Genomic DNA, 26,074 nt, shown 5'->3' with positions numbered 1-26,074 from the left:
CTGTCTCTCGTGTGCCTTTAGCCGCTTTCCAGACATTCAACACAGGATTAAATGATAGCAGTTACAGTGATCAATAGGTGAGGGTTGCGACGATCACTCTTGCCGTTAATGACCGCAGTAGTAATGGGTAATAAAGTGTAGGCTGTAATAGCCCCTCGCTGGTACTGCATGCCCTTTGATTCCTAGTATGAGTAGGCACTGGGTACATGAGAAAGCTGGACACTGGGAATTAGGGACTGTATATATAGGCCATAATTCTCAAGTTGTTAAAACCTTAAACTGTGCTCCATTTTTTCCTCTCTTTCTCTTGTTTCTTTTCCATTCAGATACTTTTCTGAAACCTTGCTACAGCCTCTTGTCCTAATATATGTTGGAGCAGAAACTTGAAGGAGGTGGGAGTGGGGGGCAACCAAAATCTGTTCTGCATTTGTAAAGGAAGCTCCCTTGCCCACTTTGGTAGCTGGGAGCTTACTGGTGTGAAACTGTGGTTTCAGATGGTAAAAGCCAAGTTCAAGCTATCAGGATATAATGGCCCACTTCTGATTACTCAGAAACCGCTCCACTTGGAGGAAGGGTTACTCAGGCTTCTTGTGCCTGTCCCTGGCTGGGCTGCGCCTGCTGCTTGAAGCGTTTTATTACTCATCAGACCCTCCATCAAAGTGTCCAAAGGGAACAAGCAGGGGAGAGTCAAGTTCATTCTACTGTTCTGCAGCTCGACTGCCAACAATGAAGAAGTAACTGTGGGAAAAGGAGCTGGAAACCATTGGCTCTCTGTGAGGATTTAAAAATTACCCGCACCTGTCAGCCGTTCCTTGGTCACCCTTTCTTATTGACAGTCAAGGGGCCATGGTGTTTCTTGTTTAAAAAGGCACATAATATTTTTTACCATCCTTAAAAATAAAAGGCTTTAAAAATATATGATAAAAAATACCCAGTAAAAAGAACACATTACCTACAATAGTTTAAATCACCTTTATTAAAAGGTAATGTATATACTGTAGAATACACTCTTTATCTAGCTGGAAGAGATTTGATATTCATGCATCTATGTAGCCCCTGTAGTGTGTCCATTACCCCCTCCCCTGAACTTACCTGTGCCACTTTCTAACACAGGAGTTTCAGATCTCTTAAAAATGATGAGGAGGTGACTGTTTCTGTACTGTTTTTCTGCCATGGTTCTGTTAGGTTTGTGTTCAGCACTAGTTCAGATTTTACACCACCCTGTTCCTGTTTTTCTGTCCATCGCCATTAGATGCTTGGCTCACGAGTATTTGTGTTGTGCGTCATCCAAGAAATGCATAGAGAAAAAGAAATCCTAAACATGGCTCCTTTGTTTGCTTCAGCGAGCCTCTTGTGTGGCAATGAGACTCTCAAGGAATAGTAAACTTCTTTTGTGATATGTTGCCTTCAGGAGCTCTGAAGATAGCAGTTGGCACCCAGTGCACATTTAAAAATTCAGAAAGTTTCTTCTGGATGAAGACAAAGTCGACTAATTGGAATTAATGTATAGATGGTTAGATGTTTTCATAATGTCTTCTTGGCGTTTGCCCTAGACTGTATGCAAGTTCAGTGTTCCAATCATTGGTGATATTTCATGCTGCGAATTATCTTTTTAAAAGGATAATTTATCCATTCATATACATCTGTCCCTTTTTGCATATAAAAATATTCAGACATGCCCATCTGTTTTAAATTACAGTGTAACTACATCTACACTTAAAAGACCACTGCAATAGGAAGAATTCATGGATGACCTCCCCGAGTTAGGTTAATGACATTTTCGAAGTGTTCTAGTTCGTGTTTTCTAAACATGTGAAACTTGCACATGAACCTCCCCCAGATTCCCCGCAACACACAACACACTACCACAACAGAGGAGAAGGCTCACTGTATGTGAGTCTGACCTTCAGGAACCATTTTTAGTTCATCAAAATTAGTGATGCTGAGAAATCGGGACATCAGTGCATAATGAGTGTGAAATTAGGAATGAGAGCTCGCTATGCAAATGACAGGGCAAGTCATGTGAAGAAGTCAAGATAAACTGCACATTAAGACATTATGTTACATAAAATTAACACTCCGTTTCTCTCTTTTGCTTACTGTTCCCCCAAAAGATTTTTTTTTGAAATCTTTTATCTTTTGATCAGCTATTGTCTGCAGGATTAAAAAAAAAATGTCACACAGGCAAAGTGCAAAACATGCTATTACCTTTTATTGTAGTACACGAGATGACAGCAGACCCTTTTTAACAATATGTATCCTTTACAGCTTCTAGTTTCTTGCTGGTATATTGGCTTAAAAACCAAAGAAAAGTAAGATGCTTAAATATTACTCTTAGGAGACACTCCGATCTTGTCTTTCTTTTATTGTATGTGATTTTTTTTCTTATCTTTTTATGGGGGGGGTATTTTTCCTGAAGTATCTTTTGGAGTACAGGGACTGACAAAATGGTTCTCATGTAGTCTGAAAATTAAACACAAGCGCAGTGATTATTTTGAATAGCTAAATTACATTCTAGAAAGCTTGCAGCATCCGTGGCGTTGTCATTAGGTATCCGCTTGAATACAATTTGTGTAACCTTGGCCAAGACAGCCTGTCATTTTAATGTCAGTGTTTTATCTGAACAAGACATCATCCTTTCAGATACAGTGTGCAGGTTCCTTGCAAAGATGCCCGTGCAGAAACGTGTTAACAGTTGCAAATACGAAATGCTATCAAGTTCATCACTGTAGCTGTTTGTCACTGAAATGTCATGGAAAGCGGCTTTTACTGGTATCACACGTAATAGGAAAGAATTGAGACATCTGTATGCTCGGTGAATAAGGAAGGGTAAAAGGCATCCCAGGAAGGGTCTGTGGATTAAGTTCAGAAGGTGTGTCCAAGGTTCTGCCACCAGCAGAGCTAAGCATCCTTGATGGTCCTGAAAATCACTGTCCACAAGTGAAGTGGGTCATGCTAGCTGTGACTAGAGTTTCTTGTTCTCCTTAATGTCCTCCCTAAAACAAAAAAATGAAGTGTGGGTGAACTTCTTAACTGCTCATTTTGACTAGAGAGCTTATGTTAATGAGAACCAGGATGGATCTGTCCCTAATCCTGGTAACATTTCTCAAGGTGTGCTTCCTGCTCTGCTTGTAAGGTTGGCCAGAACCCATCCTGGCTCTGTGGTTTTCTTTTACATTTCTTGACTCTCCCAGCATCTGCGATGCTCTGAGTTGGATACCTGGCAACAACATCACTAGAGTTGATAATGATAACTGCACAAAGGCTTGCATAGGATCTGTGCTTGTGTCTCTTTGCCATGCATTCATGGGAAATAGGTCAGTTCTTGAAGAATGCTGAACCTGTAAGGCTGTGGGTATGTGGCTTCCTCACTTCCTACTGACACTTCATTAATGTTCTAGGTTCCCGTGTCAGTGGCTATGATGACACCTCAGGTTATCACTCCTCAACAAATGCAGCAGATCCTCCAGCAGCAAGTGCTGAGCCCCCAGCAGCTCCAGGTTCTCCTCCAGCAGCAGCAGGCCCTCATGCTTCAACAGGTAATTGTCTCCCTCCTGCCCACCCTGCAAAACCCAGACCCCCCCCCCCACAACTCAGTTCCCAGTTACCCTCCACCCATCCAGTTGCTTTCCCTGTTGAAGAATGAACATGCCAGGCCAAGAGGGACAGAACTCCACCTGGTTCCTGGGTGATAAGTGTGCTGTCCGCGCCCCTGAAGGACTAGAATGGTGCCACATGTCCAGGGCTCCGTTCTCGAGACTGCCCCATGGACTGAGCTTAGGGCTGTAATAGGTCTTAGTAGAAAAAGATCTTTCAGGCTTAGAGGGCTTTTCAGTCTTTTATTTGGTAAGCCAAGAGGCTTCTAAATGGCATGAGCCGAAGCAGCATGAGGTGCAGGTTGGAAGCAAGTTCGTGGAGACAGCTCTTGAAGTCCCTAGCTCAACCCCAAAGTTTACCTTTAAAGATTTTTTTTTTCCTTAGACATGGAAAGAAGCATTTTGGAGTTCATTAATTTCAAGGCAGATACTCAGATAAACGTGTGGCTCTCCTTGTGCCTTGGGGACATGAGACTCAGACTTAAGGAACAACCTAAACCCAACAGATAGATGCTCCAGGGAAAGAATTGACTACCGTATACCGTGGAAGATAGGACTTGGAGGACGGACGTTCCCAACACTGTTGAAGAATCCAAGTGTGGGACCCTCCTTGCCCCGCCTCCCATAATTTAGAAAGCCTGAGCTAGAGACTGACCAGACCCTGCAAGGGCATCTCAGCTTTGTTGTACAATCAAAGGTCACCCCCTTGCTTTATTTTAATTAATTTGTGTAGAAAATGGTATGTTTTTCATCAGTTCATTTTTGAGATTACTTCTCAGACCTTAATGCCAAGAATAGTCAGTGCGCGTGGAATTTATTGTCGGGTTTCAAAGTAAAAGGTCAGGCCATTCCAGATAAAAGGATGCTGTTTTTCATATCACAGTTGGTGCGTGGCGTGGAGAGGGACAGTGGGGTCGCGGTCTTCCGTTACTTACCGTCCCCTCCTCTCTCTCCTGTAGCAGCAGCTTCAAGAATTTTATAAAAAACAACAGGAACAGTTGCAGCTTCAACTTCTCCAACAGCAACATGCTGGAAAACAGCCGAAAGAGGTACGGGTGGTGCATAGTTTACTTTCAAACCACAGATCTCGGGGGACTATCTAGTGGCTATTAAACTGTCATTCATCTTTTAAATAATTGCCCAACTCAGCTGACTCTATCGGTTCTCGGCTTTCAGACCGAGAGTTATTGTCCTGTTGGTGCTAAGATTTCTCGATTCCTTACTTTAGATTAGCCACTACAGTGTACCCCGCTGTAGGGACAGCATCACCCTGAGCAATGTTCTGGGCTCCTTTGATACAATTGAGGACCAACATACAGCTGGGCTGGGGAGGGACAAAGTTGAAAACGGATGCACACTTAATGTTTTTCAGCATTTAATACTTGATTGGTCGGTTTGTTTGTTTGCCTTAAGAACTCAAGCGTTTGGGCAGGTGGCAATGGCCTTCTCCATTGGCCAGCTACCTTCTTGTGAGATTAGACAAGCAAACAAGGCATTTAGAACATGATTAAACATCGCTATCTTCACTTAACCTCTTGCATGGTGAGCGTGTCCTAATTGCCTAATGCATTTGCATGAGTTAAAGTTAGGGGACTCGTCTGTACGTAGCTGAGCCAAACAAAAGTAAACTACAGCAGCAAACCCCACAGCCCTCACGCTGTACTTGCTTCTATGTACCAGTTTGTTGTAGTGTTTATAATTTATTGCATTTGGCTGCTCTGCCCATGCAGGTAACCCTTGTAGACCCATACACCATGGCACCTTCCCAGGGGTTCCCACCTCACTTTCTGTATGTCACCATTAGTCTGAGGGTGCTGTCACTTCTGCCAGCCTGTGAGTGCCACTGTACCTAGGTATTAGGATATCCTCCCAGCTTTCCACATTTTCATAGTGGTCCAAAGCTTTGGCCTAAGTATCTTCCCTTTGCAACAACACAACCAACGTGTAATTCCGTGGATTGCATCCTGCCCTCTTTTCTTGGCTTCTCTGGCAGCCCTGCACAGCCACTTTTGCTCAGTGGAGGGAGTCTTGCCAGGTGACTGCCTCCCCATCTCTGTCCCTCACAGGAGGATGGATGCTGGTTTTACACATGGGAGTCACCCAGGTTTCTCTCCCCATGCCGGCTCCTCCCTTTACACAAATTGGGTATGCTTTCTATGCTCTGCCAAGTTTCCCCACCCGGGAGTCCTGTTTAGCAGGCTGCTTGTAAACCCCCTGCGGAGCAGGGGCAGTTTTGGGGTAAAGGGGAGGAGGCATATTAATGAAAATGCTGACACAACCTTAAGGACCGTGGCTCGCTACTGGGCGCTGCTCTAATAAAAAAGGGAGCAGATTAAAAAGTGTCTAAAATGTAAATCTAAAGGACTAACAGTAATTAAAATGGAAATGGCACGGGGAGGGAAGGCATGTAATTGTGAGATATCACCCCGCAGAAGGCTCTCAGCTTTGTTTTCCTGGCTGTTTTTCTAATTCAGCCGGGCTTACTCATCAGTGGCAGTTCAATGCGCCTTAATGACTCTGGGATTGCAGGCATCACTCTGGACAAAGAAATGATTATTGTGCGGTCAAAAGAAGTTCAAAGACAAGGAGGGAATTTCAGTTTTTTCCCTTAGAGATCCACATTCAAGAGCATATAAATTAAGCCAAATGTTAAAAACCACAGTCTGAAAGCTGACTTCAAAGTCACAACTCTCTAATTAATGAACTGCGAGCTTCAGTTTGGACAAGTTGGGGTTTGATGCGCCCATAAATCAACATGACAGGCCTGTTTCACAGTCTCAGACAGTGCTTGTCACTGAGTCACATCAGATGTAAACACAGCAGAAAAAAGAAGGGCTAAGAAGGAGGTGCAATTGATCAACAGAATCGGTAAAAACCCACTTTTGAAGCACATTATGCATGATCACAGGAAATGGTTACAGCCTCAAGAGGTTTCCCCGTCTGCTGTTGCTTTTTTGAATCAGATTTCTCACAGCCTTCAAAAGGGAGAAGAAGAATTATGGAGTTTCTCCCCTGTGGCTTGCAGGCAATAACCCCCTGTTGTTATTTTGTGCTTCTTGCTTTTCAAAGGCATCAAAATTTAGTTTTTTAAAGATCTTTAACTCTCCATTTGAAGACACACTAAAAAGGGCTGCCAGGCCACTCTTATCAGTTACCAGGGGCTGCGTTCTTCCTTCCCATCGCCACTGATGATTAACCTCTTATTTGGTCTCGTAGGCAGAGTTTGGAAAGCATATCCGCGTGCTGGGAAGACATGAAAGTTCAGACGAGCTCTGAGGGCTCCAGAAAGACATGGAGCAGGGGAAGTTCCCCAGCAGAAGAGTTCCCAACGTGCTATTGTCAGGAAGGGGAAACAAACACCGAGCTTGAGCAGAGAGTGATGGCTGACCTAGCATGTGTCCCCAGGCAAAGAGCATTGTAGTGGCCTTTTTTTTTTTTCCATCTCGAGGATGCTGGGCTTGCTGTGGCCCATGGTTTGGTGACCTAGGAGATATGTGACCTTAACATACCTAGAGGAAGGCAGACAAGTGGAGTCAGAGTAGTGTCCTTGGGTTTCACTGTGTGTTCACGGTGCCTCGGACTGTTTACACTAGTAGTTGGGAGATCCTGCTTCTCTGAGATGTCAAGGGCTCCTGTCCCAAAGTCATCAGCAGCTGATGGTCTTTCTGTGCTGTAGTGTTAGAGTCACTTGGTGGCAGCTGTGTGGTGTGGCCTGGTGGTGATCATTTTGACAAGGTTTGAACACAGACATCTGCAGATGAAGCAAGTGTCTTATTCCTTTACCGAAGGAGCTGTCATTAGTGGCTCATCGTTTTCTACAGTCAGGTGCCTCCTCTGCTGTCTTCCCCCCTCTTTTGGTTATGTCTGGCCCCACAGCCAGAGCACAATACATTTATAGTCATTTTTTTTTTAAAGTTGTATATGATACCTCCTTGGGAAGTTCGATGTCACACTGAACCAGAACCAAGGTGCTCCTTTGGAGATAGGTGTTTGGTGGTGGTGTCTGAGGTATACCCTGTGCGCTATGGAAGGGACAGCTCCTGGATCCTGCACTCAGGGCGGTTGGGAAAGTAGATGGCAGAATTCATTTTAGAATCAAGCCGGGTGTGTGTGTGTGGGGGGGGTGCCATCCTGTGTGATGAGGTGGCAGAGCTGATTGTTTTAAAAGGGCCATTTGTCCTGGGCAGTTATGACAGTTTATGTTAGGCAGTAGGGAGTAGCCAAAGAAAGGAAAACAGACCTTTGACTGCAGCTCTAGGGAGGGGACCTGAAACGAAAGGTTTATCAGAGCATTTGAGCATTTTAACACTGACTGCTGACCTGTCGGGACTGTGCAGAGACCTTTTTTGTATGCATTCAACTGTGAGAGGTAAACAAACGGACTCGTATCCTGTGTTTGGTAACTGGGTGGGGAGCACAGTTTGGCAACCAGTGTTGCTTTTAAATTCTTCTTTGGACAATGGGCCTTGTATACTTTTATATCCTGGCTTTTCAAATGCGGACAGCTTTCATGGGCACTTTCCTAGGGATGGCCACAGACAACAGAAAACAGCATCAGTCGTTTTATATAAATACACAGTTTTTAAACACGCACTTACAGTAAGACAGGAAGCACCCTCCCCAGCCTCCATCCCTGCTTTATAGTTGACCTTAACAGTGGCTAATTCTCCAGTCTTTGGCTGTGTCAGTGTCCCCCTTCTTTAATGTCATGAGTTAATATCTGTTGAAGAAGTGAAAAAATCCTTTTGACACGAATATAACTATCACTGGGTTTCACATTAACGTGGTAACTTGGGAAGGGGTGAGAGCAATTGGATCATTTTCTGCATGCTGTTCTTAAAATGAAAGCACTAGCTTTTCATTTAAATTTATTTAAATTTTTGTTGTCAGTGGTATAGAATTTGTTTTTTTTTTTTGGAGTGAAACTCAATTAACTTTCTCAGTGGCATGGTGGTAAGTCTGAAATTGGTTGCTAATATGAGGATGATGGCTTTTTTTTCCTTTTTTTTTTCCCCTGTAAAATAAACTACACAGAGGCCAAAAGGAAACCACCATTTTTCTCTTCCTTTGAACTTTGCATCAGAAGGTCTTGGTGCACACACCATTTTATGGTCATATCAGATCAAGGTCATGTGTTAGGTTAAATGAATGCAGTTGTTTGTAAAGTATTGTTATTAACCAGAGCAGGCAGGCTCTCAAAACACTGGGTCATCATCTCATTGCCAAGAGATCACTGACCTTTGGAATAATATTCAGAATGAAGAGCTCTTGTGTGATTCTTTAAAGATTGTGTGCGTGTGTGTGTGTGTGTGTGTGTGTGTGTGTGTGTGTGTTTGTGGGGGGAATTCAGTTTGGAAAGGGTTAATTTTTTTCTTTCTAGTTGTTAGCCATAATGTAGCCAAGACCTCCACCTCGATATGATTCCTAGCAGATTAAGGATATTAGATAATTTCCTTCTATTTATTGTATTCCTGCACCGTATTATCTTTCTATCACTCAGATAATTACTGAGGAAATCTACATTAATTTTTTTTGGCTGGGGCAAAGCCTGCTAAACACAGGAATGATGTATTGATGTTTTACACAACAAAAGTTTTCCTCCTGTCATGGTGCAGTCAACAGAGATATTTATCACATCATAAAGCCCCTCCTTGCCAAGAACAAAGCAGGCAGGGGACATGGGACAACCTGAGGTTGAAACTCAAGCCAACTTCAGAATCTAAATCTCCGAGCGCCTGTTCACATTAAACACTCATGGTGGAGTATGATGTTGTTTGCTAAATTATGAATGTGCGTAATTAAAATCTAGTGGCTGTTTCTCTGAAAGATTTACAATGTTATTTCATCGTTTGTCATGGCTAATTAACAATATTAGATGAAGTTTTTCTTCTTCAAAGGTCTGATTTTTTCTCATTTATTTATGTCAGAAATGGTAAGCAGTAGTTAAAGGCCCTTGCTAGTGCAGGCAGGGAGAGGGGCACCTTGTTCTTTTACACCTCAAGGGCTCAGGGTTCAAATCCCTCCAGACTAAGAGGATGCAGTCTCCTTTCTAGTATGAATAATTACAGATTTCAAAGTCTCAAAAGTTCATGCCTTGACTACAGAACTCATGCTTTTCCTATTTCAGGAGAGCAGGCTTGTTAAAGGAATCCTTTTTGTTGAGGCGGGCAGCAGAAGAGTTAACATAGACACCCCCCACCCCACACACACACACGCACCCTTATCTTCAGACATGGTACTGTGTCCCTTTTAACCTTGACACCAGCTCCTCCACCAAGCTGAGGTGGTAGCCCTCAGATTTTGGAAGATGGCAATGAGATTTTAAAGCACGCACACTTTGAACCTTCACCGGGATTGCCTGTCTCATTCCTGCCCTCACTGTTTCTTGCAGCAGCAGCAGGTGGCTACCCAGCAGTTGGCTTTCCAGCAACAGCTCCTACAGATGCAGCAGCTGCAGCAGCAGCACCTCCTGTCTCTCCAGCGCCAAGGCCTTCTAACAATTCAGCCCGGGCAGCCTGCCCTTCCCCTCCAACCCCTAGCTCAAGGTAAGCATCCATTGTAGGGGATTACACGGGAGGCAGTTCTGTGGACAGGGCTAGCGGAGGGGATGGGGTGTCTCTTGTTCTCTACCTTCTCGGAATGGAGGGATTTACTGACCTGATACATGCACAGAGAGACATGAGCCAACAAACAGCTAAGCAGATGGGCCCTTGCAGAGCCTGTGGGAGTCAGGGATCTGAATGCTCACAGGGGCCCTGATACAATGTTGAGAAAAGGAGACCGAATGTTCTGCGCACTCACTGAACATTTCATTGCAGTCCTTCTGCATTTTAGTCCTGAATGTTCTCCAAACATACTATTTAATCATATTAAGACATGTTTTACAACGTGAGTTCTTTTCTTTTTTCCTTCTTCCTCTCTGTCTCTGCAACACACCTCTTCTCTTTTTCCCTCCTCTCCTCCTTCTCTCCCTTTCTAATAGGGTCTTTGACATAGCTCAGGCTAACCTGGAACTTAAAATCCTCCTGCCTCCACCTCCTGAGTCCTGAAGTTTAGGTTTGTACCATGATGCTCCTCATTTAAATATTAGTAATATTTTATATAAACATCGTTTTAAGACTTTATTATTGTGTTTTTATTTGTATGGATGTTTTGCCTACATATGTGTCCCTGATGCATGTATAGGCCAGAAGGTGTCAGATCCCCTGGGTCTGGAGTTACAGATAGCTGTAGTCTGCCGTGGGGATGCTGGTAACTGAATCCAGGTCTTCTGGAACAGCAGCCAGTGCTCTTAACTGCTGAGACATTTCTTCAGCTCTCTTAAGTACCATGTTTTTAATATTCAGGCACACTATCAATTTTATTTCCACAATGGATGTTAAAAATTAGTCTGAATTCTAAAAATCAGTGGGATATATTTTGTTTTGTTTCTGTCTCTTTTTAACCTTTTTTTTTCCTGCTGATTTTGAGCTCATTAGCCATTCATTTCCAGTTCCTGGTTTTTAAAACTTTGATTCTTTGAAAAGTATCAAGGAGTTTTGGTGTGGTTTGTCGTTGTTTGCTTAATTATTTATTTATGGGTGGGTATGAGTATTTTGCATGCATATGTCTGTGCACCATGTGCATGCAGTACCTGTGGAGGCCAGAAGAGGGCATCAGGTTCTCTGGAACTGGAGTTAAAGATGGTTGTGACTTGCTTTTGAGTGCTGGGAATCCAACCTGAGTTCTCCTGAAGAGCAGTCAGTACGTTTAACCAGCCCTGAAAAGTATTGATGGTTAGTAGATATCTTGAAAAGCTGCTACCATCCAAGGCTAAGGGAATCTGTAAGTGTTCTTAGGAGACATTGTGTGTGTAACCAGCTCTGATTTACTCAAGACCAAAAAAGGGAGGCGGGAGGGAGGATGGAGGGGAGGGAGGACCATGACTCTGTTTAAAGGCCTTGTCCCTGTCCATGCCTGAGCAGTGCACATTCCCAGACTACCAAGTACACATGGAAAGAGAAGGAGCAACACTAATCCATGTGCAGGGCATGCACAGGTGATTTTCTTGTTATTCCACCAACATTACTACATAGCAATGGTTTAAGTATTCACATAGTATTAAGTGCCATAAGTAATGTAGGGCTTCTTTAAATGTAAACTTACGGGTTCTTTCAAATACCACGCCATCCTCTCCTCTCTTTTCCTTTCATTTCTTTCTCCCTTTTTCCTCTTTGCCTCTCTTTCTTTCTTTCCAGCCAGGCTCTCTCACTTTGTAACCCAAGGCTGGCCTTCAACTCCTGTCTCAGTCCCCTGAACAACGGCTGAGATTTCAGATGTGTATTGTTCCATCCAGTTTATGCCATACCTTTCTATAGGAGGGATTCGAGCACCCATGTACCCTGGTGTCCGCAATGGGATCCTATAGATAGCCAAGAATGACTGCTTGTGGTACTGGAGTCCACACCCTTGCCCTTGGAGCCTGCAGTCCTTCTTGCTACAGTGGGTCTGCGCGGTTGCCACTGGATGGATGGTAGCCACAGCTTCCTAAGTTTTGGGTTCAATTACCTCCTGGAGCAGGGTGAGAATAATGGATCTCTTTTGTGCTGCTGAAGAGGTAGTCATTTGTCTCAGAATTTTTGGTGTTGCATGGAGCCAGTGGGGCGTGTCTGTTTAGGTTTTGTCTCCTGAGTCAGCCACACCCAACATCTGTCCCTTATGGGTCTTGTTGTTGTTTTCTTTGCTTTTAATGCTCACACTGTGGCTCTTTCCTCCTTTCACTTCCTCCTGCCCTCCCACCTGCCCTTGCCTTGTCTGCTGAGCTGTTTGGTATCTGATCGGCATCGCTTCCATTGCTGTCCAGTGGGCAGGAGTGGGAACTGAGCACAGGGCAAAGGAAGGACATGTTGGCTAATGCATTTCTGTGCTTCCATAATGTTATAACCTGCATTAATTACACCCTACGGTTTATTGTTGGAAACATGGCAGGCTGTTCTGACACACCCACCGGACTCAAGCCTTGCTTGCTCGCTCGCTCTCATCTTTTCCCACCGCTCCTACACTCTTAAGTTTGCTCACTGAGGTTCATTGTTACAGTACATCAGTTAAGCTGCTGTCCAAAGGAGGGCAAATCGGCAGTGGCAGGACAGGCGTGTGTGTAATGTGAGAGACGTGAACATGGTGATGCATGCAGCGTGATCTCTACAGCAACACGTCGGAGACCCCGCAGGCAGCTCGCTAGCCGAGCCACTGATTGACGTGCTTAGCAGTCTGCTGTGACTATTAGCACCTGCAACATCAGGAAGAATTGTATGTAAAAGACTGAGGGGTGTCTGTATGTGCACCCAAGATGGCAGGGATGTTAATGTCTACATGGCTGGCATCTGACGCTGCGTATAAAGTGGGCTGCAGTCGTTGCTGTCTTCTGTAAAGCAAGAGTTCCCTTTGGTCTCCCCAGCTTCCTCTGCAAAGCAGCTGGAGAGCACTCAGTCACGTTGAGCTACAACACAATTCTTTTTTATCCGAGAGATGATGGCTTAAAACTGATGTCATTATGAGGTTTAAATCAACTTTCTGCTTGCTTGAACATGGTCACCTGGGTACAGATGTACAAGGACAAAAAAAGGTTGATCAACTGTTTGTCTTGGAGCCAGTGATACCTGGGGTTGTAAAATTGAGTTCCACGACCAGTAATCTGTCAGCTGTCCCCACAACATACATTTTTTAAACCTGTGCCTGCATTTTCTTTTATAATGAAGGGGCAGGTTGTCCTGGGAGGGAAAAAAGAAGAGGAGGGAAAAAAGAGACGTAGTGAGGTACAAGGGTTAGGTGTTTGAACGTGCTGGTGATGCCGACTCTGTAATGAAACCATCAGGATTCTTCTGCAGCTGGTTCACGGCCTTGCTAAGTTACTTTAAGCCTGTGTGTAAACCTGAAAGTATAGGCATATTGAATGGTATTTGAAAGCGCCCCCCCCCCCATTTATAGTAGATTTTTTTTTCAGATTATTCCAGAGTAGTTGTTTCTCAACTGAACACTGCAAACCCTTAATACAGTTCCTCATGTTATGGTGAGCCCCAGCCATAAAGTTATTTTTGTTGCTCTTGATAACCGTAATTTTGATAGTGTTATGAACCATAACATAAATAGCTGGCATGCAGATTATCGTAGGCTACCCCTGTAAAACAGGGTTATTTGATAACCTCCCAGGGGTCACGACCCACAGGTTGAGAACCACTGCTCTAGCGTCTCCTCTGTTTACCATAATAAGCCTGTCCTCATCCAGTTTCATCTATGCTTGTCCTTAACACCTGTAATTCCATACAGAGCTATCCTATTTCTGTTGTTACAGTCCTTGAATTTTTTAAAGTGTAAGGTGTACATACTTGGTTATATACCCATTAATGGATTTGTCCAACTTGATACTCTACCATTCTGGAAGAAACACATGGTTTCTAAAAGTGGAGCATCCATGTAGTCTGATGGGTAAGCAGCTTGGCTGCTGTCTGTCTGGACTCCGCCATGAGGTGTAGGCATTCTGGGGTGGCTAATAGTCGCTGAACAACAGCAAGTTAACGAGGAGGAGTTGAATCAACCGTCTCTGCCATCTATTGAGAATGCTTCTAAGCCTAATGATCACATTGACATCTGGCCCCAAAGTACCTGTTGTCACTCTTTGAGTCCCTCTTTTCTACGGAGTCCGTGTGAATGGTGACCTGATCTGCCAGCCTATTGGAATATAAGAAAATCAGAATCCCACCAGTGCAGTGCCCTCACTGCGCAGGTGTAACAAGTGGTGAACCCATTTGTCTTGGTCTTAATTTGTCAGGGAAGTGCCATCCCTTTGGTATAGCCTCAGAAGCTTGCTTTCCTCAGAAGGAGAAAAGGTGCAAAGGCAGCTGTCGGTAGACCCGTGTTTTTTTCCTATGTGTTTGACCCAGAAATTAATTAGTCTGAGTTGAAAAATAGGTGGTTATTTCTCTCCCTGTGTTTACTCACTGGAAAATAAAAATAGGTGTTGACTTACATGCGTTTCATACCAATACACCATCCTGCACAGACCGCCCTGTCCCCCGATGTTTCAGTTGAGTACACCGTGGTCTGAGGGTCAGCTCTGTTTATGGGTAATTGTCAGTGTGTGGATCACAGTGGCAGACATGCTGGCTATAGGCACATCCTACCCGTCACTTTGAAAGGTGTTTGAAAATAATAGCTCAGATGCAGCTCAACCGGACCCAGGATTGTGTCGTGACCTTTCCCTTTGTTTAATTTGCCTCAAGGTTTGATTTCAGGGGACAAGGATTAATTGAATATGCCTAATAACTAAATGCTCATTTGGGACAAAATCCATCAAAATATAATTGGCATTTGATTTTTATGAAGGGAGAAGGAAATCCACTCAGCCGTCGAGGATGCGTTTGAAGGATCTCTGACCACTCCATGTATTATTTTTAGCTTCCTTTATAATATATATTAATTGCAAATACTTGAGCATTTGAACATTTTCCCGGAGCACTGCTCAGAGAGACCAACTGTTTTTGTTACTGCTCCTCTTAGAAAGGCGGGGAAGGTTATTGGTCTGCTGTGCAATAATTTACTCCTCTTTGATATGCAAACGATCCACGGTGAATATAAAAAAATCCTATCAGACTCATTTCACAGTTCTTAACCACTCGGATTCTCTGGAGCCCGTCGCCTCATTAGGCCGGTGCTCTCCAATGCTAGCATAATTAAAATCTTTAACAGTTTAGCAAAGTAAAGATGTTTGGCTGATCACGTTGAGATGATTATCTAGCCATTGTATTCTAAATGACAAAAATAAATTAAATTTAGACCTTGGCATTTTTTTTATTATGTGTTTCAAATGAATATAATGCGCACCAGCCTTCTCTTTTCAATCCAGTACGCTTCAGTTTGGTAAGAAACATGCCTGCTTCGGCTGCTGCTATCTCACCAGAAGATGGCTGGCTTTCTAGGAGAGCTGTGTTCCAGTTGATAGAGACAGTGAACGGCAGTCCAGACATACCCGTTCTGAGGCGGAGTTGCCTTGTGATGTGCAGGCTGTGTTGTTGCTTTTCCTCCTTAAGAGGAAGCTGTCTCCTCTGCTGGTCTTAGGCGCAGTTCAGAGTCTATCCTTTCTGCACGAATGCGCCCTAAAATATACATTGACTTGCCGACAGGATGAAGGTGCAACGGTCCAAAGTGCTGAGATCATATCGCGTCTTAGAGACAGTAAGGGTCAGCAAGTACCTTTTTTTTTTTAAAGCCTCTGTCCGTTTTGACCCCATTCAAACAAACAAGGGAATGTTATTACCCCCAGCTTACTTTGCTTTCCACTTTTATTCTGCAATGGCTCATTACCATTGATCCCAGAAGTGACAGTAATAACAGTGTTACTTGTATGAAAAGTTACACAGTCTTCAGTAGACACATCCATCAATTAAGCATGTGGTACTAGAAACCAAAATTAATGAGGAAGATAGGTGTGTTAATGAAATAATCATAGTATAATCAATTTGACTGTTAAAAGTTGAAAAGCATTTCAGGGAGATGGTATGAATTCATAATTTATGTCTTAAAGTGATTAATAAAAACTGTATTTAATAACAAAGCTATTTGTCATCATTTTAAGACTTAAGCACAAAAATTACTCATTTTTTTGTGGTCCGTGTTGTCACAAGACTATGGTTGAGCAAATTTATTTTGAGGCCTCGTTTGTGCCTAGAAATAAGCTAGCGTGTCTTTGCTCCCCTCCTAAAACCGAGAAACGGCCTTTGCACAGACGGAGTCATGCTGTCGCAGAGTAGCTGAGCTCTGCATCCTTCCCAAGGTGTCTGCTCTGTGTGAAGAGGGGACTTCAATGGCCGCTCAGTGGGAAGATGCACTTATCACTGCTGTATTTGCCTTAGCTGGGAGGGGAAGAAAAGAAAGTTGTGAGCACCCCAAAGCCCCCCTCACACTAGGCTTTGTTTACTGACTCTTTGATTTAATTACTGTTTGAAGAGGACGGAATTAGCTGTTAATTGATTTGATTATCCAATTTGTTTGTTTCAGGCATGATTCCAACGGAACTGCAGCAGCTCTGGAAAGAAGTGACAAGTGCCCACACCGCAGAGGAGACCACAGGCAGCAACCACAGCAGCCTAGACCTGACCAGCACATGTGTCTCGTCCTCGGCACCTTCCAAGACCTCCCTAATCATGAACCCTCACGCCTCTACCAATGGACAGCTCTCGGTCCACACTCCCAAAAGGGAAAGGTAGGAGCATGCCCACCCCTGCCTGTGGTCAGCACTGTCTTTCCCCTGGAAGGGGCAGGTGGCCTTGCCCAGGACTGTGACTCTGAGAAACCTAATTGTGTTCATGGGGCTTAGATGCCCACAGAATTTACTGAAGGATGTGTTTGCTACGGTTTGGGTGAGAAGCATCTAATTATTTTCACCTTTTCAACGTGGAGTTACCACTTTCTTAAGATCTGTACTCAGCTTAGAAGTCCTGGCAAAAGTCTACTAGACTTCGGTGTTGGAAGGGTCGCCTCTCAAGGCTTCCAGGCCAGCTGTGTGCTCTGCCAGGGGCTCACTCCATGCAAACTGAACAGCTTGGTGTTGAGCACCTTCTAAGGCGACAGTGGTGTATGTGATGGACAATTTCATGTCTTGGCGTGAGGAAACAGCATTTAATGCTAGTTTACACTGCTCCCCCTTGAATTCAAGCAGGGAAACCCGTGTCATTCATCATCTGTCCCTTAAGGAGGCACGGGGCCTTTTCAGCACAGACACTAAGATTTAAATGATGCCGAGCCGGACCGTAGCACACGTTCTCCTGATGGCCCCTGAGTTAGTTCTGTCCAGCTGGTGTGTTTCTGTCTATAAGTTAAGGCTTTATATTTTCAGTGCCCTCAGCTCTTGGTGAATGACAGCTGAATCTTGGACTGCATTGTGTTAGCTTAAAGTCCTAAGAAAATGAAGCCATTTGTTCATTCCATGGCACTCAGAAGCAATATTGCTAGTGTCTACTTCAGAAGTGGAATATAGAAGGCTCCTCAAATGAACCACTTTCCCCCCTCTGTTTACTATTTTTGGATTCTTTCCTGTGTATTTCATATGTAGAGCTTGTAGACACAGAGAGGGCAAGAAGGCTTACCAAGAATTTCTCATAGTGAAACATTTTCTATCAGGCAAAAGCAAATTCTGTATTTGGTTGGTAAGTCCGAATGGTGAGTTTATGTTTGAAAAAAAAAAATGCTGTCTGAGATACAGCGTGCAATTCTGCATCATTGTGCTGGGGAGATTTGGCATGTGACCACCTGTACAGTGTGGGCTGGATAACATGATGGAAATGAAAAAACGCTGTCAGTTACAGCCTATCAGTGTGGCTGCACAGACGCAGACATTATCCCAGTGTTTGTAGCCACGGTCGTGGAATGAACTCATTGTGTTGTCAGTCGTATAAAAAGTATAGTGCACACAGCTATTTACAGCGATAATGTGAACAGTTGACATGCTTACTGTCCTGTGGTGTGTAATTCTTAGTTCAGGATGTTACTCCTACCCATAACCCCTCCCAGCACTCAAGTATTTCACCATGTTAGTCTGGCAGCAGCCTCCTACATCACATGTTACCTCATGCCTTGGTTGCGTTATGTTTTCCTTGTGCTAGGTTTAATATTGGGTTGTTCTGACCGTCCCATCAAGTCTGTGGGAGCAGTAGATGACTGTACCACATGTGCCTGAACATGGCACACACAGCCTGGATGTGTAGTCTGGTACCATTAGGTCTTCATAGGTACGCTCTGTGATGTTGTCTGTGTCTCAGAAAGTATCCCTCCTGAGTGGTGCACACACGCTCACACCATCAGAGATTTTCAGAGAGGAGGGTAGCACATGGTTTAACTAATAACCGTAAGCCTCCTGGAAGATCTCCTTGGAATGTCTCTGGTCGACATGAGAAGAACTAAAAGATGCCTTAAATTCAGTGGTCTGGAAGGGATGGAAGAATAGGATGGTGAACAGGAAGGATTGGTTTGTAGCCTGGGCCAGACACTGCTTCCTGTCCTTCCAGCTTTCCAGTGGTGAAGAATACATGGGCCTGGAAGCCAGTCTTCCATCTTGCCTTGGAATCTGTTATAATGTCTTTATTATTATATTTTTTTTAATTTCCAAGGAGCAAACCTTAGCTTTAAAGGAGAGAGTCTAGGCTACTGTCCTTTGTGGTCCCAGCTTTCCCTGTCCCCAGGTTGATGCTGTCCATTTACTGCAGTGATTGAGTTACATGGTTATCCGTAGGCGGAGCAGGAGGCCCTGCACTGAAAAATGCCGACTGATGCACTTAAGGTATTTGTTGCAATCTTGTCGGCCGCTGTGGAGACTGCACAGATGCTCTGTGACACAGAAAACTCTCCCTGTTTAGATGCGCTGCACTCAGTTTCATCCTAAAAGGTAATATATCTGCAGTCTGGTGATGAAACGGCAAGGAAGCAGGCAGGGGAAGAATAGCCCTTTTCATGTCTTAAGACACGTTTGAGAGTGAGTGGATCTTAGACACAGTCCAATTCCCGGAGACTAAGTTTGTTTGATTTTTTTTTTCATGGTCCTTATTTGTCTGCACAAATGTTGCATTTAATCTTGTGCTAAAATTAGACTGTGGATCAGAAGAGAATTGAGATTTCCACCAGCCCGAATCTGGATGTGCGAACAGGCTGAGTTTTGGTTACACATGCAGAGAGGAGGCAGCTAGGAAATTATGTGATGTTGCTTACTCTCTCCATTGTGTCCCATGTTACATTATGTGATATGTTGCCAGTGGTGGCTGGCTTCAGACGGCACTCCAGTGAAGACGCTTCGTTTTGATTTGTGGTAAACACAGAGCCTTGTTCATGTTAAACAGAAGCTTTGTCACAGGGATAAAGTCCCCACCTTCTTTCAGCAGAGTCTGAACTGATTATATCACCTTTGGTTAAAGCTAGCTAAGTATCTTTAAGCCTATGGAATTGATCATTCAACAATCAATAGTCTTTTAGCTGGTTTTATATAGATACAGGTATTTAAAACTGAGTATTAGTATATTTTCACCTTATCAGGATAGATTCTATCTATCTATCTATCTATCTATCTATCTATCTATCTATCTATCAGCAGTGCTGGGGATATGCTAGGCAAGTGGTCTATCACTACTCCTCAGCTCCTTATGATGGTGTATTTTAAAATCCCTCAGGTGGTGGCCACTTTACAGCGTAGAAAAGAAAATCAAAGGGGAAGGAATAAAGGAGGGTGGTGGGGGTGTCACCGAAGTATTTTCTCACACACCGAGCTGTCAGGGAGACACCTCAGGAGTTTTTGCTGCCACAAAAACCTTTTATCCATCAGAGGGCATTTGTGAAATATGTATCCTCACAAGCTCCCCCGTGATTGCTCGGGAATACTGTTTTCCATCCATCCTCAATAATGGAAGGAGTAAGAGGCCTTGCCACTGTACACAGTAATCCAGCCTGGCAAACTCCATCCTGCGTTAGCAGCTTTCAGGGCGATTTTTTTTCCCTGAAAAGATCTCAAGAGTGTCGTGTGTGAAAACTGGTTGGAGAGAGGTAGTGAGAGATTTTTGTTGTTGCTATTGTTGTTGTTGCTGCTGCTGCTGCTGTTTTTAAAGCAGTGGGACGCGCAAGGCTCTTACCTGGCTCACACATCTCCATGCCGTTTGGAAGGCTTCGTCTGCCCACTCTTGCCCCATACTTTTGCAGCTTCTGGGAGCAGCCGCCACAGCAGTAGCTCTGGGGTTTGGTGAGCTGCAATCTGTTAAGGAGATAAATAATGTGGTTGGCACGACACTCCTACTCCCCTCTTTAATTTGTCTTACACAAGGAAAATTATAATTAAATCATTCAGGGTAAACCCTTGAGTGTAGAGAAGGGAAGAGACACACTTTGGTAAAGACTGCCAATAGAAACCCACTTCCCCGTAGCGCTGGGTGGAGATGTCCATCAGTATTCAGCAGCCTGTGAGGAGGGGCGGCCCATGTGATCTGTGAGGCGGATGCCAACACTCAGATCAAGGCTTGTTAAGATCCTGTCGTTGGACGGTCAGCATCGTTAGGATTCAGCTCGGGTGCCCCGCTTCCCGCTTTGAGTCCCTCCTGACAATTTAATACTGTTTATTGTGCTGATTATATATAAAGCCGTTGGTGCAATAAACACCCCTGTCGTCAGTGCCTCGGAGGAGCCTGTGAGATCAGGTTGAGTGTGCCCGGAGCTAAAGGAGAGCCGAGCAGGTGTGCTCAGGCCTCCTTGCTCATGCGTTGCTGCCACGGAGTTGGACCCTCTTAGTAGTTAGACAGAAGTAAGACGTGGGATGCCTGCACACATGAGGACATTCATTACCTTGTTCACTTTACTTGTGGACTGTCTCCCTTCAGGAAATTTCAAGTTTTGGTGTGGGTAAACAGAATCAACAGAATGCAAATGAAACGTTTATTAAAATGCTAAATTTAGTAAGCCCTTTGAGCTTCTTGGATCAAAGCAGCTATGTAAATACAAATAGCAATTACTACTTAAGTAATTGCTTGAATTAAAATTCTAAATATCACATTATATTATGGTGCACCAGGGAAGGGAAGGCACATTAAATCAGTCCCTTCTTGCTGCCGGTTGCCACTAGACTCTTGTGAGTTCAGTGATGGCTCCTTTTATTCGTGGGACTACTGGAAATGCAGTAGGGACTGTCACCCCATTTTACAGATGTAGAAGCCGAGTTACAGAAATTGCAGGACAGCTCTGTAGTTGTATGCCTGATTTGTGCCATAGCCAAGATCCATATTCAAATCTGACTTTAACGTTTTTTCCATTTGGTATAGAAGTGAGTACTTAAGTGAAATTTAAAACCGGTGTCCCTAAGAGAATATTTAAATTTAATCACAGTTCAGGCAAACATCTATTAATATGTACAGATTGCAACTTTTAAAGGGAAATACGTTCCCTATTTATTTTGCTATAAATGTAAATGGTTTCTAAGTCTTTTTATCTTTGATGAAGGGAGGTGTGATTCATAAGATATAAATCACTTATGGTCTGAAATAGTACACAAGAATAAAAATAAATAAATCCCCTACAGGAAATACAGACAAGTGTAAGCAAGCTTGTGTCCTTTACAGGCACCCCCTCGCTTTCTGCCCTGCCTTATAAATCTTGTGTGTCCTGGCTGAATGTATCATGTGGTCTTTCTTCTATGTCAGCTGCCTTCTTTCTGCAGTCCAAATTAGGAATGTTGTTCCCCCCCAAACCCCCCCCCACCAACCCCCACTATTTTTGACTTCAGTCATTAGCAAATGTTTTATAACAAGTATTTCTCCAAGTCATAGCTCTGTTCAAATCTTTGTTGCAAGACTTCCTTAAAGCCTTGGGTTAGAGAGTGTTCTCTCAGCTCTGTAAACATTGTGCTTGCATGGCCTCTGCTGGCTGTGAGGCCACCAAACTCTCTCTCTCTCAGACACAGGTGACCCATGCTGGTGCTCTTTGCTGTGAGGTCTAACCTACCCTCAGTCCAGGCATGGTAGTACTTTCTGTGCTTTCACATTCCCTCACCGGCATAGGCTGCACAGTTGGCCGCCCGCCGCCCTCTAATAAACCTGACCGCTTCTGCTTGGCTCCTGTGCTCTGGACTGCTCCAGCTGATTCTCAGTTTCTCTTTTTGATGTGTGGCCTTGTAGGCACAGTGTTGTATATCTGTCTGTGTCTCAGAAACATTTGTGTTTGTGGTCCCTGATACTTGTGAACATCAGGGAACTTGGAAATCTGGACTTCCCTGCTGCTTTTGATTTGCTTACCCTTTCCAGAAAAAAAAAAAGTAATAAACAAATTTTGGTTGATAAAGAAATGTTGGTGCCCTGGGCTGAATTACTAACATTCTAGAAGTTTGTTTTCAGAACTGTTCTGGGCTCAGGAACCTTTAACTTTGCATATTCTCACAGTGACATTTAGGGGTCCAGTGAATCTGAAATTTCAGCAGTAAATTCAAGTTTCCACTTTTGTGAATAATACTTTCACACTGAAATTTTTCGTTTCTTGTAAATCACGTTGTTTTATATTTCGTTTTATTTAAAGCACTGAGAAAACTCACTCCCTAACCTCTTCATTCTTTCCATTAACGCATTTCTGAATGATGCTGCACCATCAGATACCAGCTTTGCCCTTGTTGCTCTTCCAAGCTGCCATGCTAGACGTGGAAATGGAGTACCACAGAGGTGCACACTGGGAGACCCACCAGCCAAATTCAGCTGATCTGCTTAATTCTGTCAATAGTTTGTTAGGATAGAGATGTGCTCATTTGGATATTTTCTTAAAACATTTTCATATTTCTCAAAATTGTAAGCATGAGTATTGTAAACCTAAATCTTGTGTCCCATGGAAAGCAAAGATACTTACCAAAGCAAAGGTAGGATATTTCTTAAGCCGGGGAAACTGCCTGCTTAACCGTTAGGCTGTTTCCCAGATCCTGCAGTCTTTTGCTTGTTTCCAGGGGTTGCAGATTTGGGACAGAAGAGGTTTTTGTAGAGTGTTGAGCTTTCCAAACCCCTCTTGATAGGACTTGGGTTCCTTTGGTCTATTATGGTGTATGTGAATTGGTATTTGTCACATAGATACTCTGGCTAGTCAAATGTACTCACTTGGAGTTGTTTTGTGTCTTGACTTGAGAAACTTAGAAGTCTTAGACCTAATAAACTTGGTCACAGATGCCCATTCAAGTATAAAAAGGCAGCTTCACCAGCCCGTGAGCTGGTAGGAAACATCACCTTTATTCTCATTAGTTGCTTAACATCCTAGACATGTCCACAGAACTAGTGGCTTGTCACTCTTATGTGGGCTGATAGACATGGCATTAGCCCAGTCTTCCCCACTTCCTGTCCTTGAGTTGAGGCCTGTGTTTTGGCTCTGTAGTCAGAGGCAAGTGTCATAACCTCTTTCAGGTTTTCTGTCTTTCATTTCTTTGGGAAATATGATGGTGATGATAACACAATGTATCTGTAAATGTATGTGAAACTCCGTGCCTAATTCAGCAGACGTCTTGATCCTGATTTTTCCTTTTTAATACTCCACAGTAAATTTTTTTCTCTTTTACACAGATGTTACATGCAGACCGCAACAGATGTTAAAACTTGCAGAAGTTAGATCAGTAGCTAGCGACCACCCAGGAGACTAGACTAGACCCTAGATCTTCTGACCCTCAAGTACTTAGTTCCCAGGGGATAACTCATCAGAACTCCCAATAACTCAGAGTTGGACATTTGATTGATCAAATTCAGAGGTCAAGACTTGGAGGCTATAACCCTCAATGGCTGTAGTCTGCTTCCCAGCCTGTCTGCCTGTACTGATAGAATTAGAAAGACTTCTAAGACCTGCTGTGGTATCCATTGCCTACCTCACTTGCCTGTCAGGTTTCAGGGAAGGGAGTAAAGAGGTTGGAAAGTGCATGTGAGCATCAGAGTGTGAGGAGAGCTCTGATCCCGTGAAGGGTAGAGGACAGACGGACGAGTGGTCATGGAGAGCTGGGTAGGTGCCACATGATGGCTGTGTGGCAGTCATCCTGCTAGAAAGCTAGTTCCCATCCTCATCATCAGTGAGGTAGGAGCCTACTGGGGATAGAAATATTCTTGCCTGTGTCAAATAGGGGCACCCCTTGGACTCAGCAACCTATTGGCTGGCAAGCATGCCGCAGTGTGTGTGACATCCATTGCACCGTGAGCTGCAGGAATTTATTTGTTTCATTGCTCCTAAGTGATCCTTTGGGGTCTCCTTAGAAGGAGGAGATAAAATTCTTTCAGGGAAGTATAACACGATGCCTTATCACCTCCTGTCACCTACACATGAAGGGAGGGCGCAGAGCAAAATCTTGAGAACGTTGGAATGCCATAAGGGAAAGGTTTGTAGACTTTTTTCTTGACTGTTCACTTGGTGGAGTGATTAAAAGAAGGGGGGGAAAAGAACCCAGTGATCATTCTCTAACAGCTGTTGTATGCTACCTCAATAAAGTGCCTTTTACCATAACATAGCATCATTAGACTCTATAAATCTTACCCTGTTTATTGTGCTTAACTGACAAATGCTTTCCAGTAAAATGACATCATTGGTGTGAGGAGTTAGTTCATTTTATAAGTTTCTCTTAAATGTAGCTGATTTTAATTTTTTTCCCCTTTTTTATGTTGGATGATACAAATCCCTAACTGTGTCTAATCTGCCAGGTTTTCCACTCCAAATAATATTTGAGGCCTTGTAGTCTTTGATCTTGTGGACATTCTCTTTCAGTGCAGGACCATTGCCAGTGGGAGTTCATCACCTCATCCGTGGGCAGCACCCTCCCACTCTGGGGTTGCTGTCTCCCCCAACCCCAAACATATATTTGCGTATATTCTAATACTGACAACTCACTGAGGGTGTAGAGAGAGGAGTGCGAGTCAGGCTTCAGGGACCCTTAATGACCCCTCTTATGGTACTGGGTTTTTACTCTTTACTTACAATGGCTCGTGCTGAACCTCATACTTTTACCACCTGGATTAGATGAGGAGAAGTGGGTTTTCAGTGGGCATTAGTCATTAAGAGGAAAAGGGAAGCCTAGGGTGTTCACCTAGGCAGGCATACGACTTGGCTAGGTCCTAGTGTCATTCTCTTCTCATATAAATGGCAAGTTCCCATGTTTCTAAGTCAATAATGGGGCCAGTGCTAGGATGTCACATCGCTGTCATCTCAAGATTCATAAAAATGCTCATCTGTGCTGCTCCCCAGCTGCTCTGTGCAGTGTTTGTTTTTTGCATCTGTCTTCCCCCAAGCCTGGCTTTGTGGGCCTTTGTAGGGGCGAAGCCCCTCTTGCAGGCTGGCTCACCAGGGCAATTCACGCGAGTGCGTTACATATGTACAGCATCGCCTGAAGTTCTTTATTCTACCCCCTTTTGTGATCAGTCAAGGCCCAAGTATATTATAGAGTGTAGTCTCCTCATTAAAACAATAGCGAGAGCTCACAAAGGGAAATTGTTAATATGTGTTCCCGCCTGTCACTTGTGCCCGTGTGAATACAGAAGATAACCGCTCCTTTGGGAAACTACTTCGGGAATTGAGCAACACATCCGCTAGCCAGAGAATTCTCCTAACTGCAATTTTCCTTTTTGTGTGTACTCAGAAATAACATCCTTATGGGCTGCTCAGTGCCACGGCACAGACAGAGCACAATTGCCACAGCCCAGGTGGCGTTAATATGGGACAATCCCCCGGGCACATGTCGCCAAGAGTTGTACAGCTTGTTCAGTGTCTTCATCCATATGGCAATCTGTCCCATTCACAGAAACGCATCAGGGCTGTGCCGGGTGGGGACCGTGGTCAATGTAGTGTGAAGAGTCAGGCTCTGTTCATGGCCGCCTCCCTCGTATGGCATATTTAATTGTAGACCAGCAAGCACGAATCGCAGTGCCCCCCTCTCTCTCTCTCTCTCTCTCTCTCTCTCTCTCTCTCTCTCTCTCTCTCTC

General features: G+C 44.0%; 1 protein-coding gene across 4 annotated transcripts in view; it reads left to right on the top strand.

The window, feature by feature from the left end:
• Foxp1 (forkhead box P1) overlaps positions 1 to 26,074 on the top strand; it is a 171,722-nt gene that overhangs the window by 76,144 nt on the left and 69,504 nt on the right. For 3 of the 4 annotated variants that reach the window (XM_028773061.1, XM_028773063.1, XM_028773059.1), the window contains 4 exons: positions 3,402 to 3,539; positions 4,556 to 4,645; positions 9,988 to 10,141; positions 16,629 to 16,833. In XM_028773061.1, the coding sequence (XP_028628894.1) occupies positions 3,420 to 3,539; positions 4,556 to 4,645; positions 9,988 to 10,141; positions 16,629 to 16,833 (569 nt within the window). In that variant the 5' untranslated portion in view covers positions 3,402 to 3,419. The remainder of the gene's footprint in view (positions 1 to 3,401; positions 3,540 to 4,555; positions 4,646 to 9,987; positions 10,142 to 16,628; positions 16,834 to 26,074) is intronic. The other variant, XM_028773062.1, reaches the window with a different exon arrangement.

This window comes from Grammomys surdaster, unplaced genomic scaffold (genome assembly GCF_004785775.1).
Source record: "Grammomys surdaster isolate TR1022 unplaced genomic scaffold, NIH_TR_1.0 220, whole genome shotgun sequence".
Classification (NCBI taxonomy): Eukaryota; Metazoa; Chordata; class Mammalia; order Rodentia; family Muridae; genus Grammomys; species Grammomys surdaster.
Note: the sequence above shows the minus strand (reverse complement) of the source record. Positions and strands in the feature narration are given on the sequence as shown.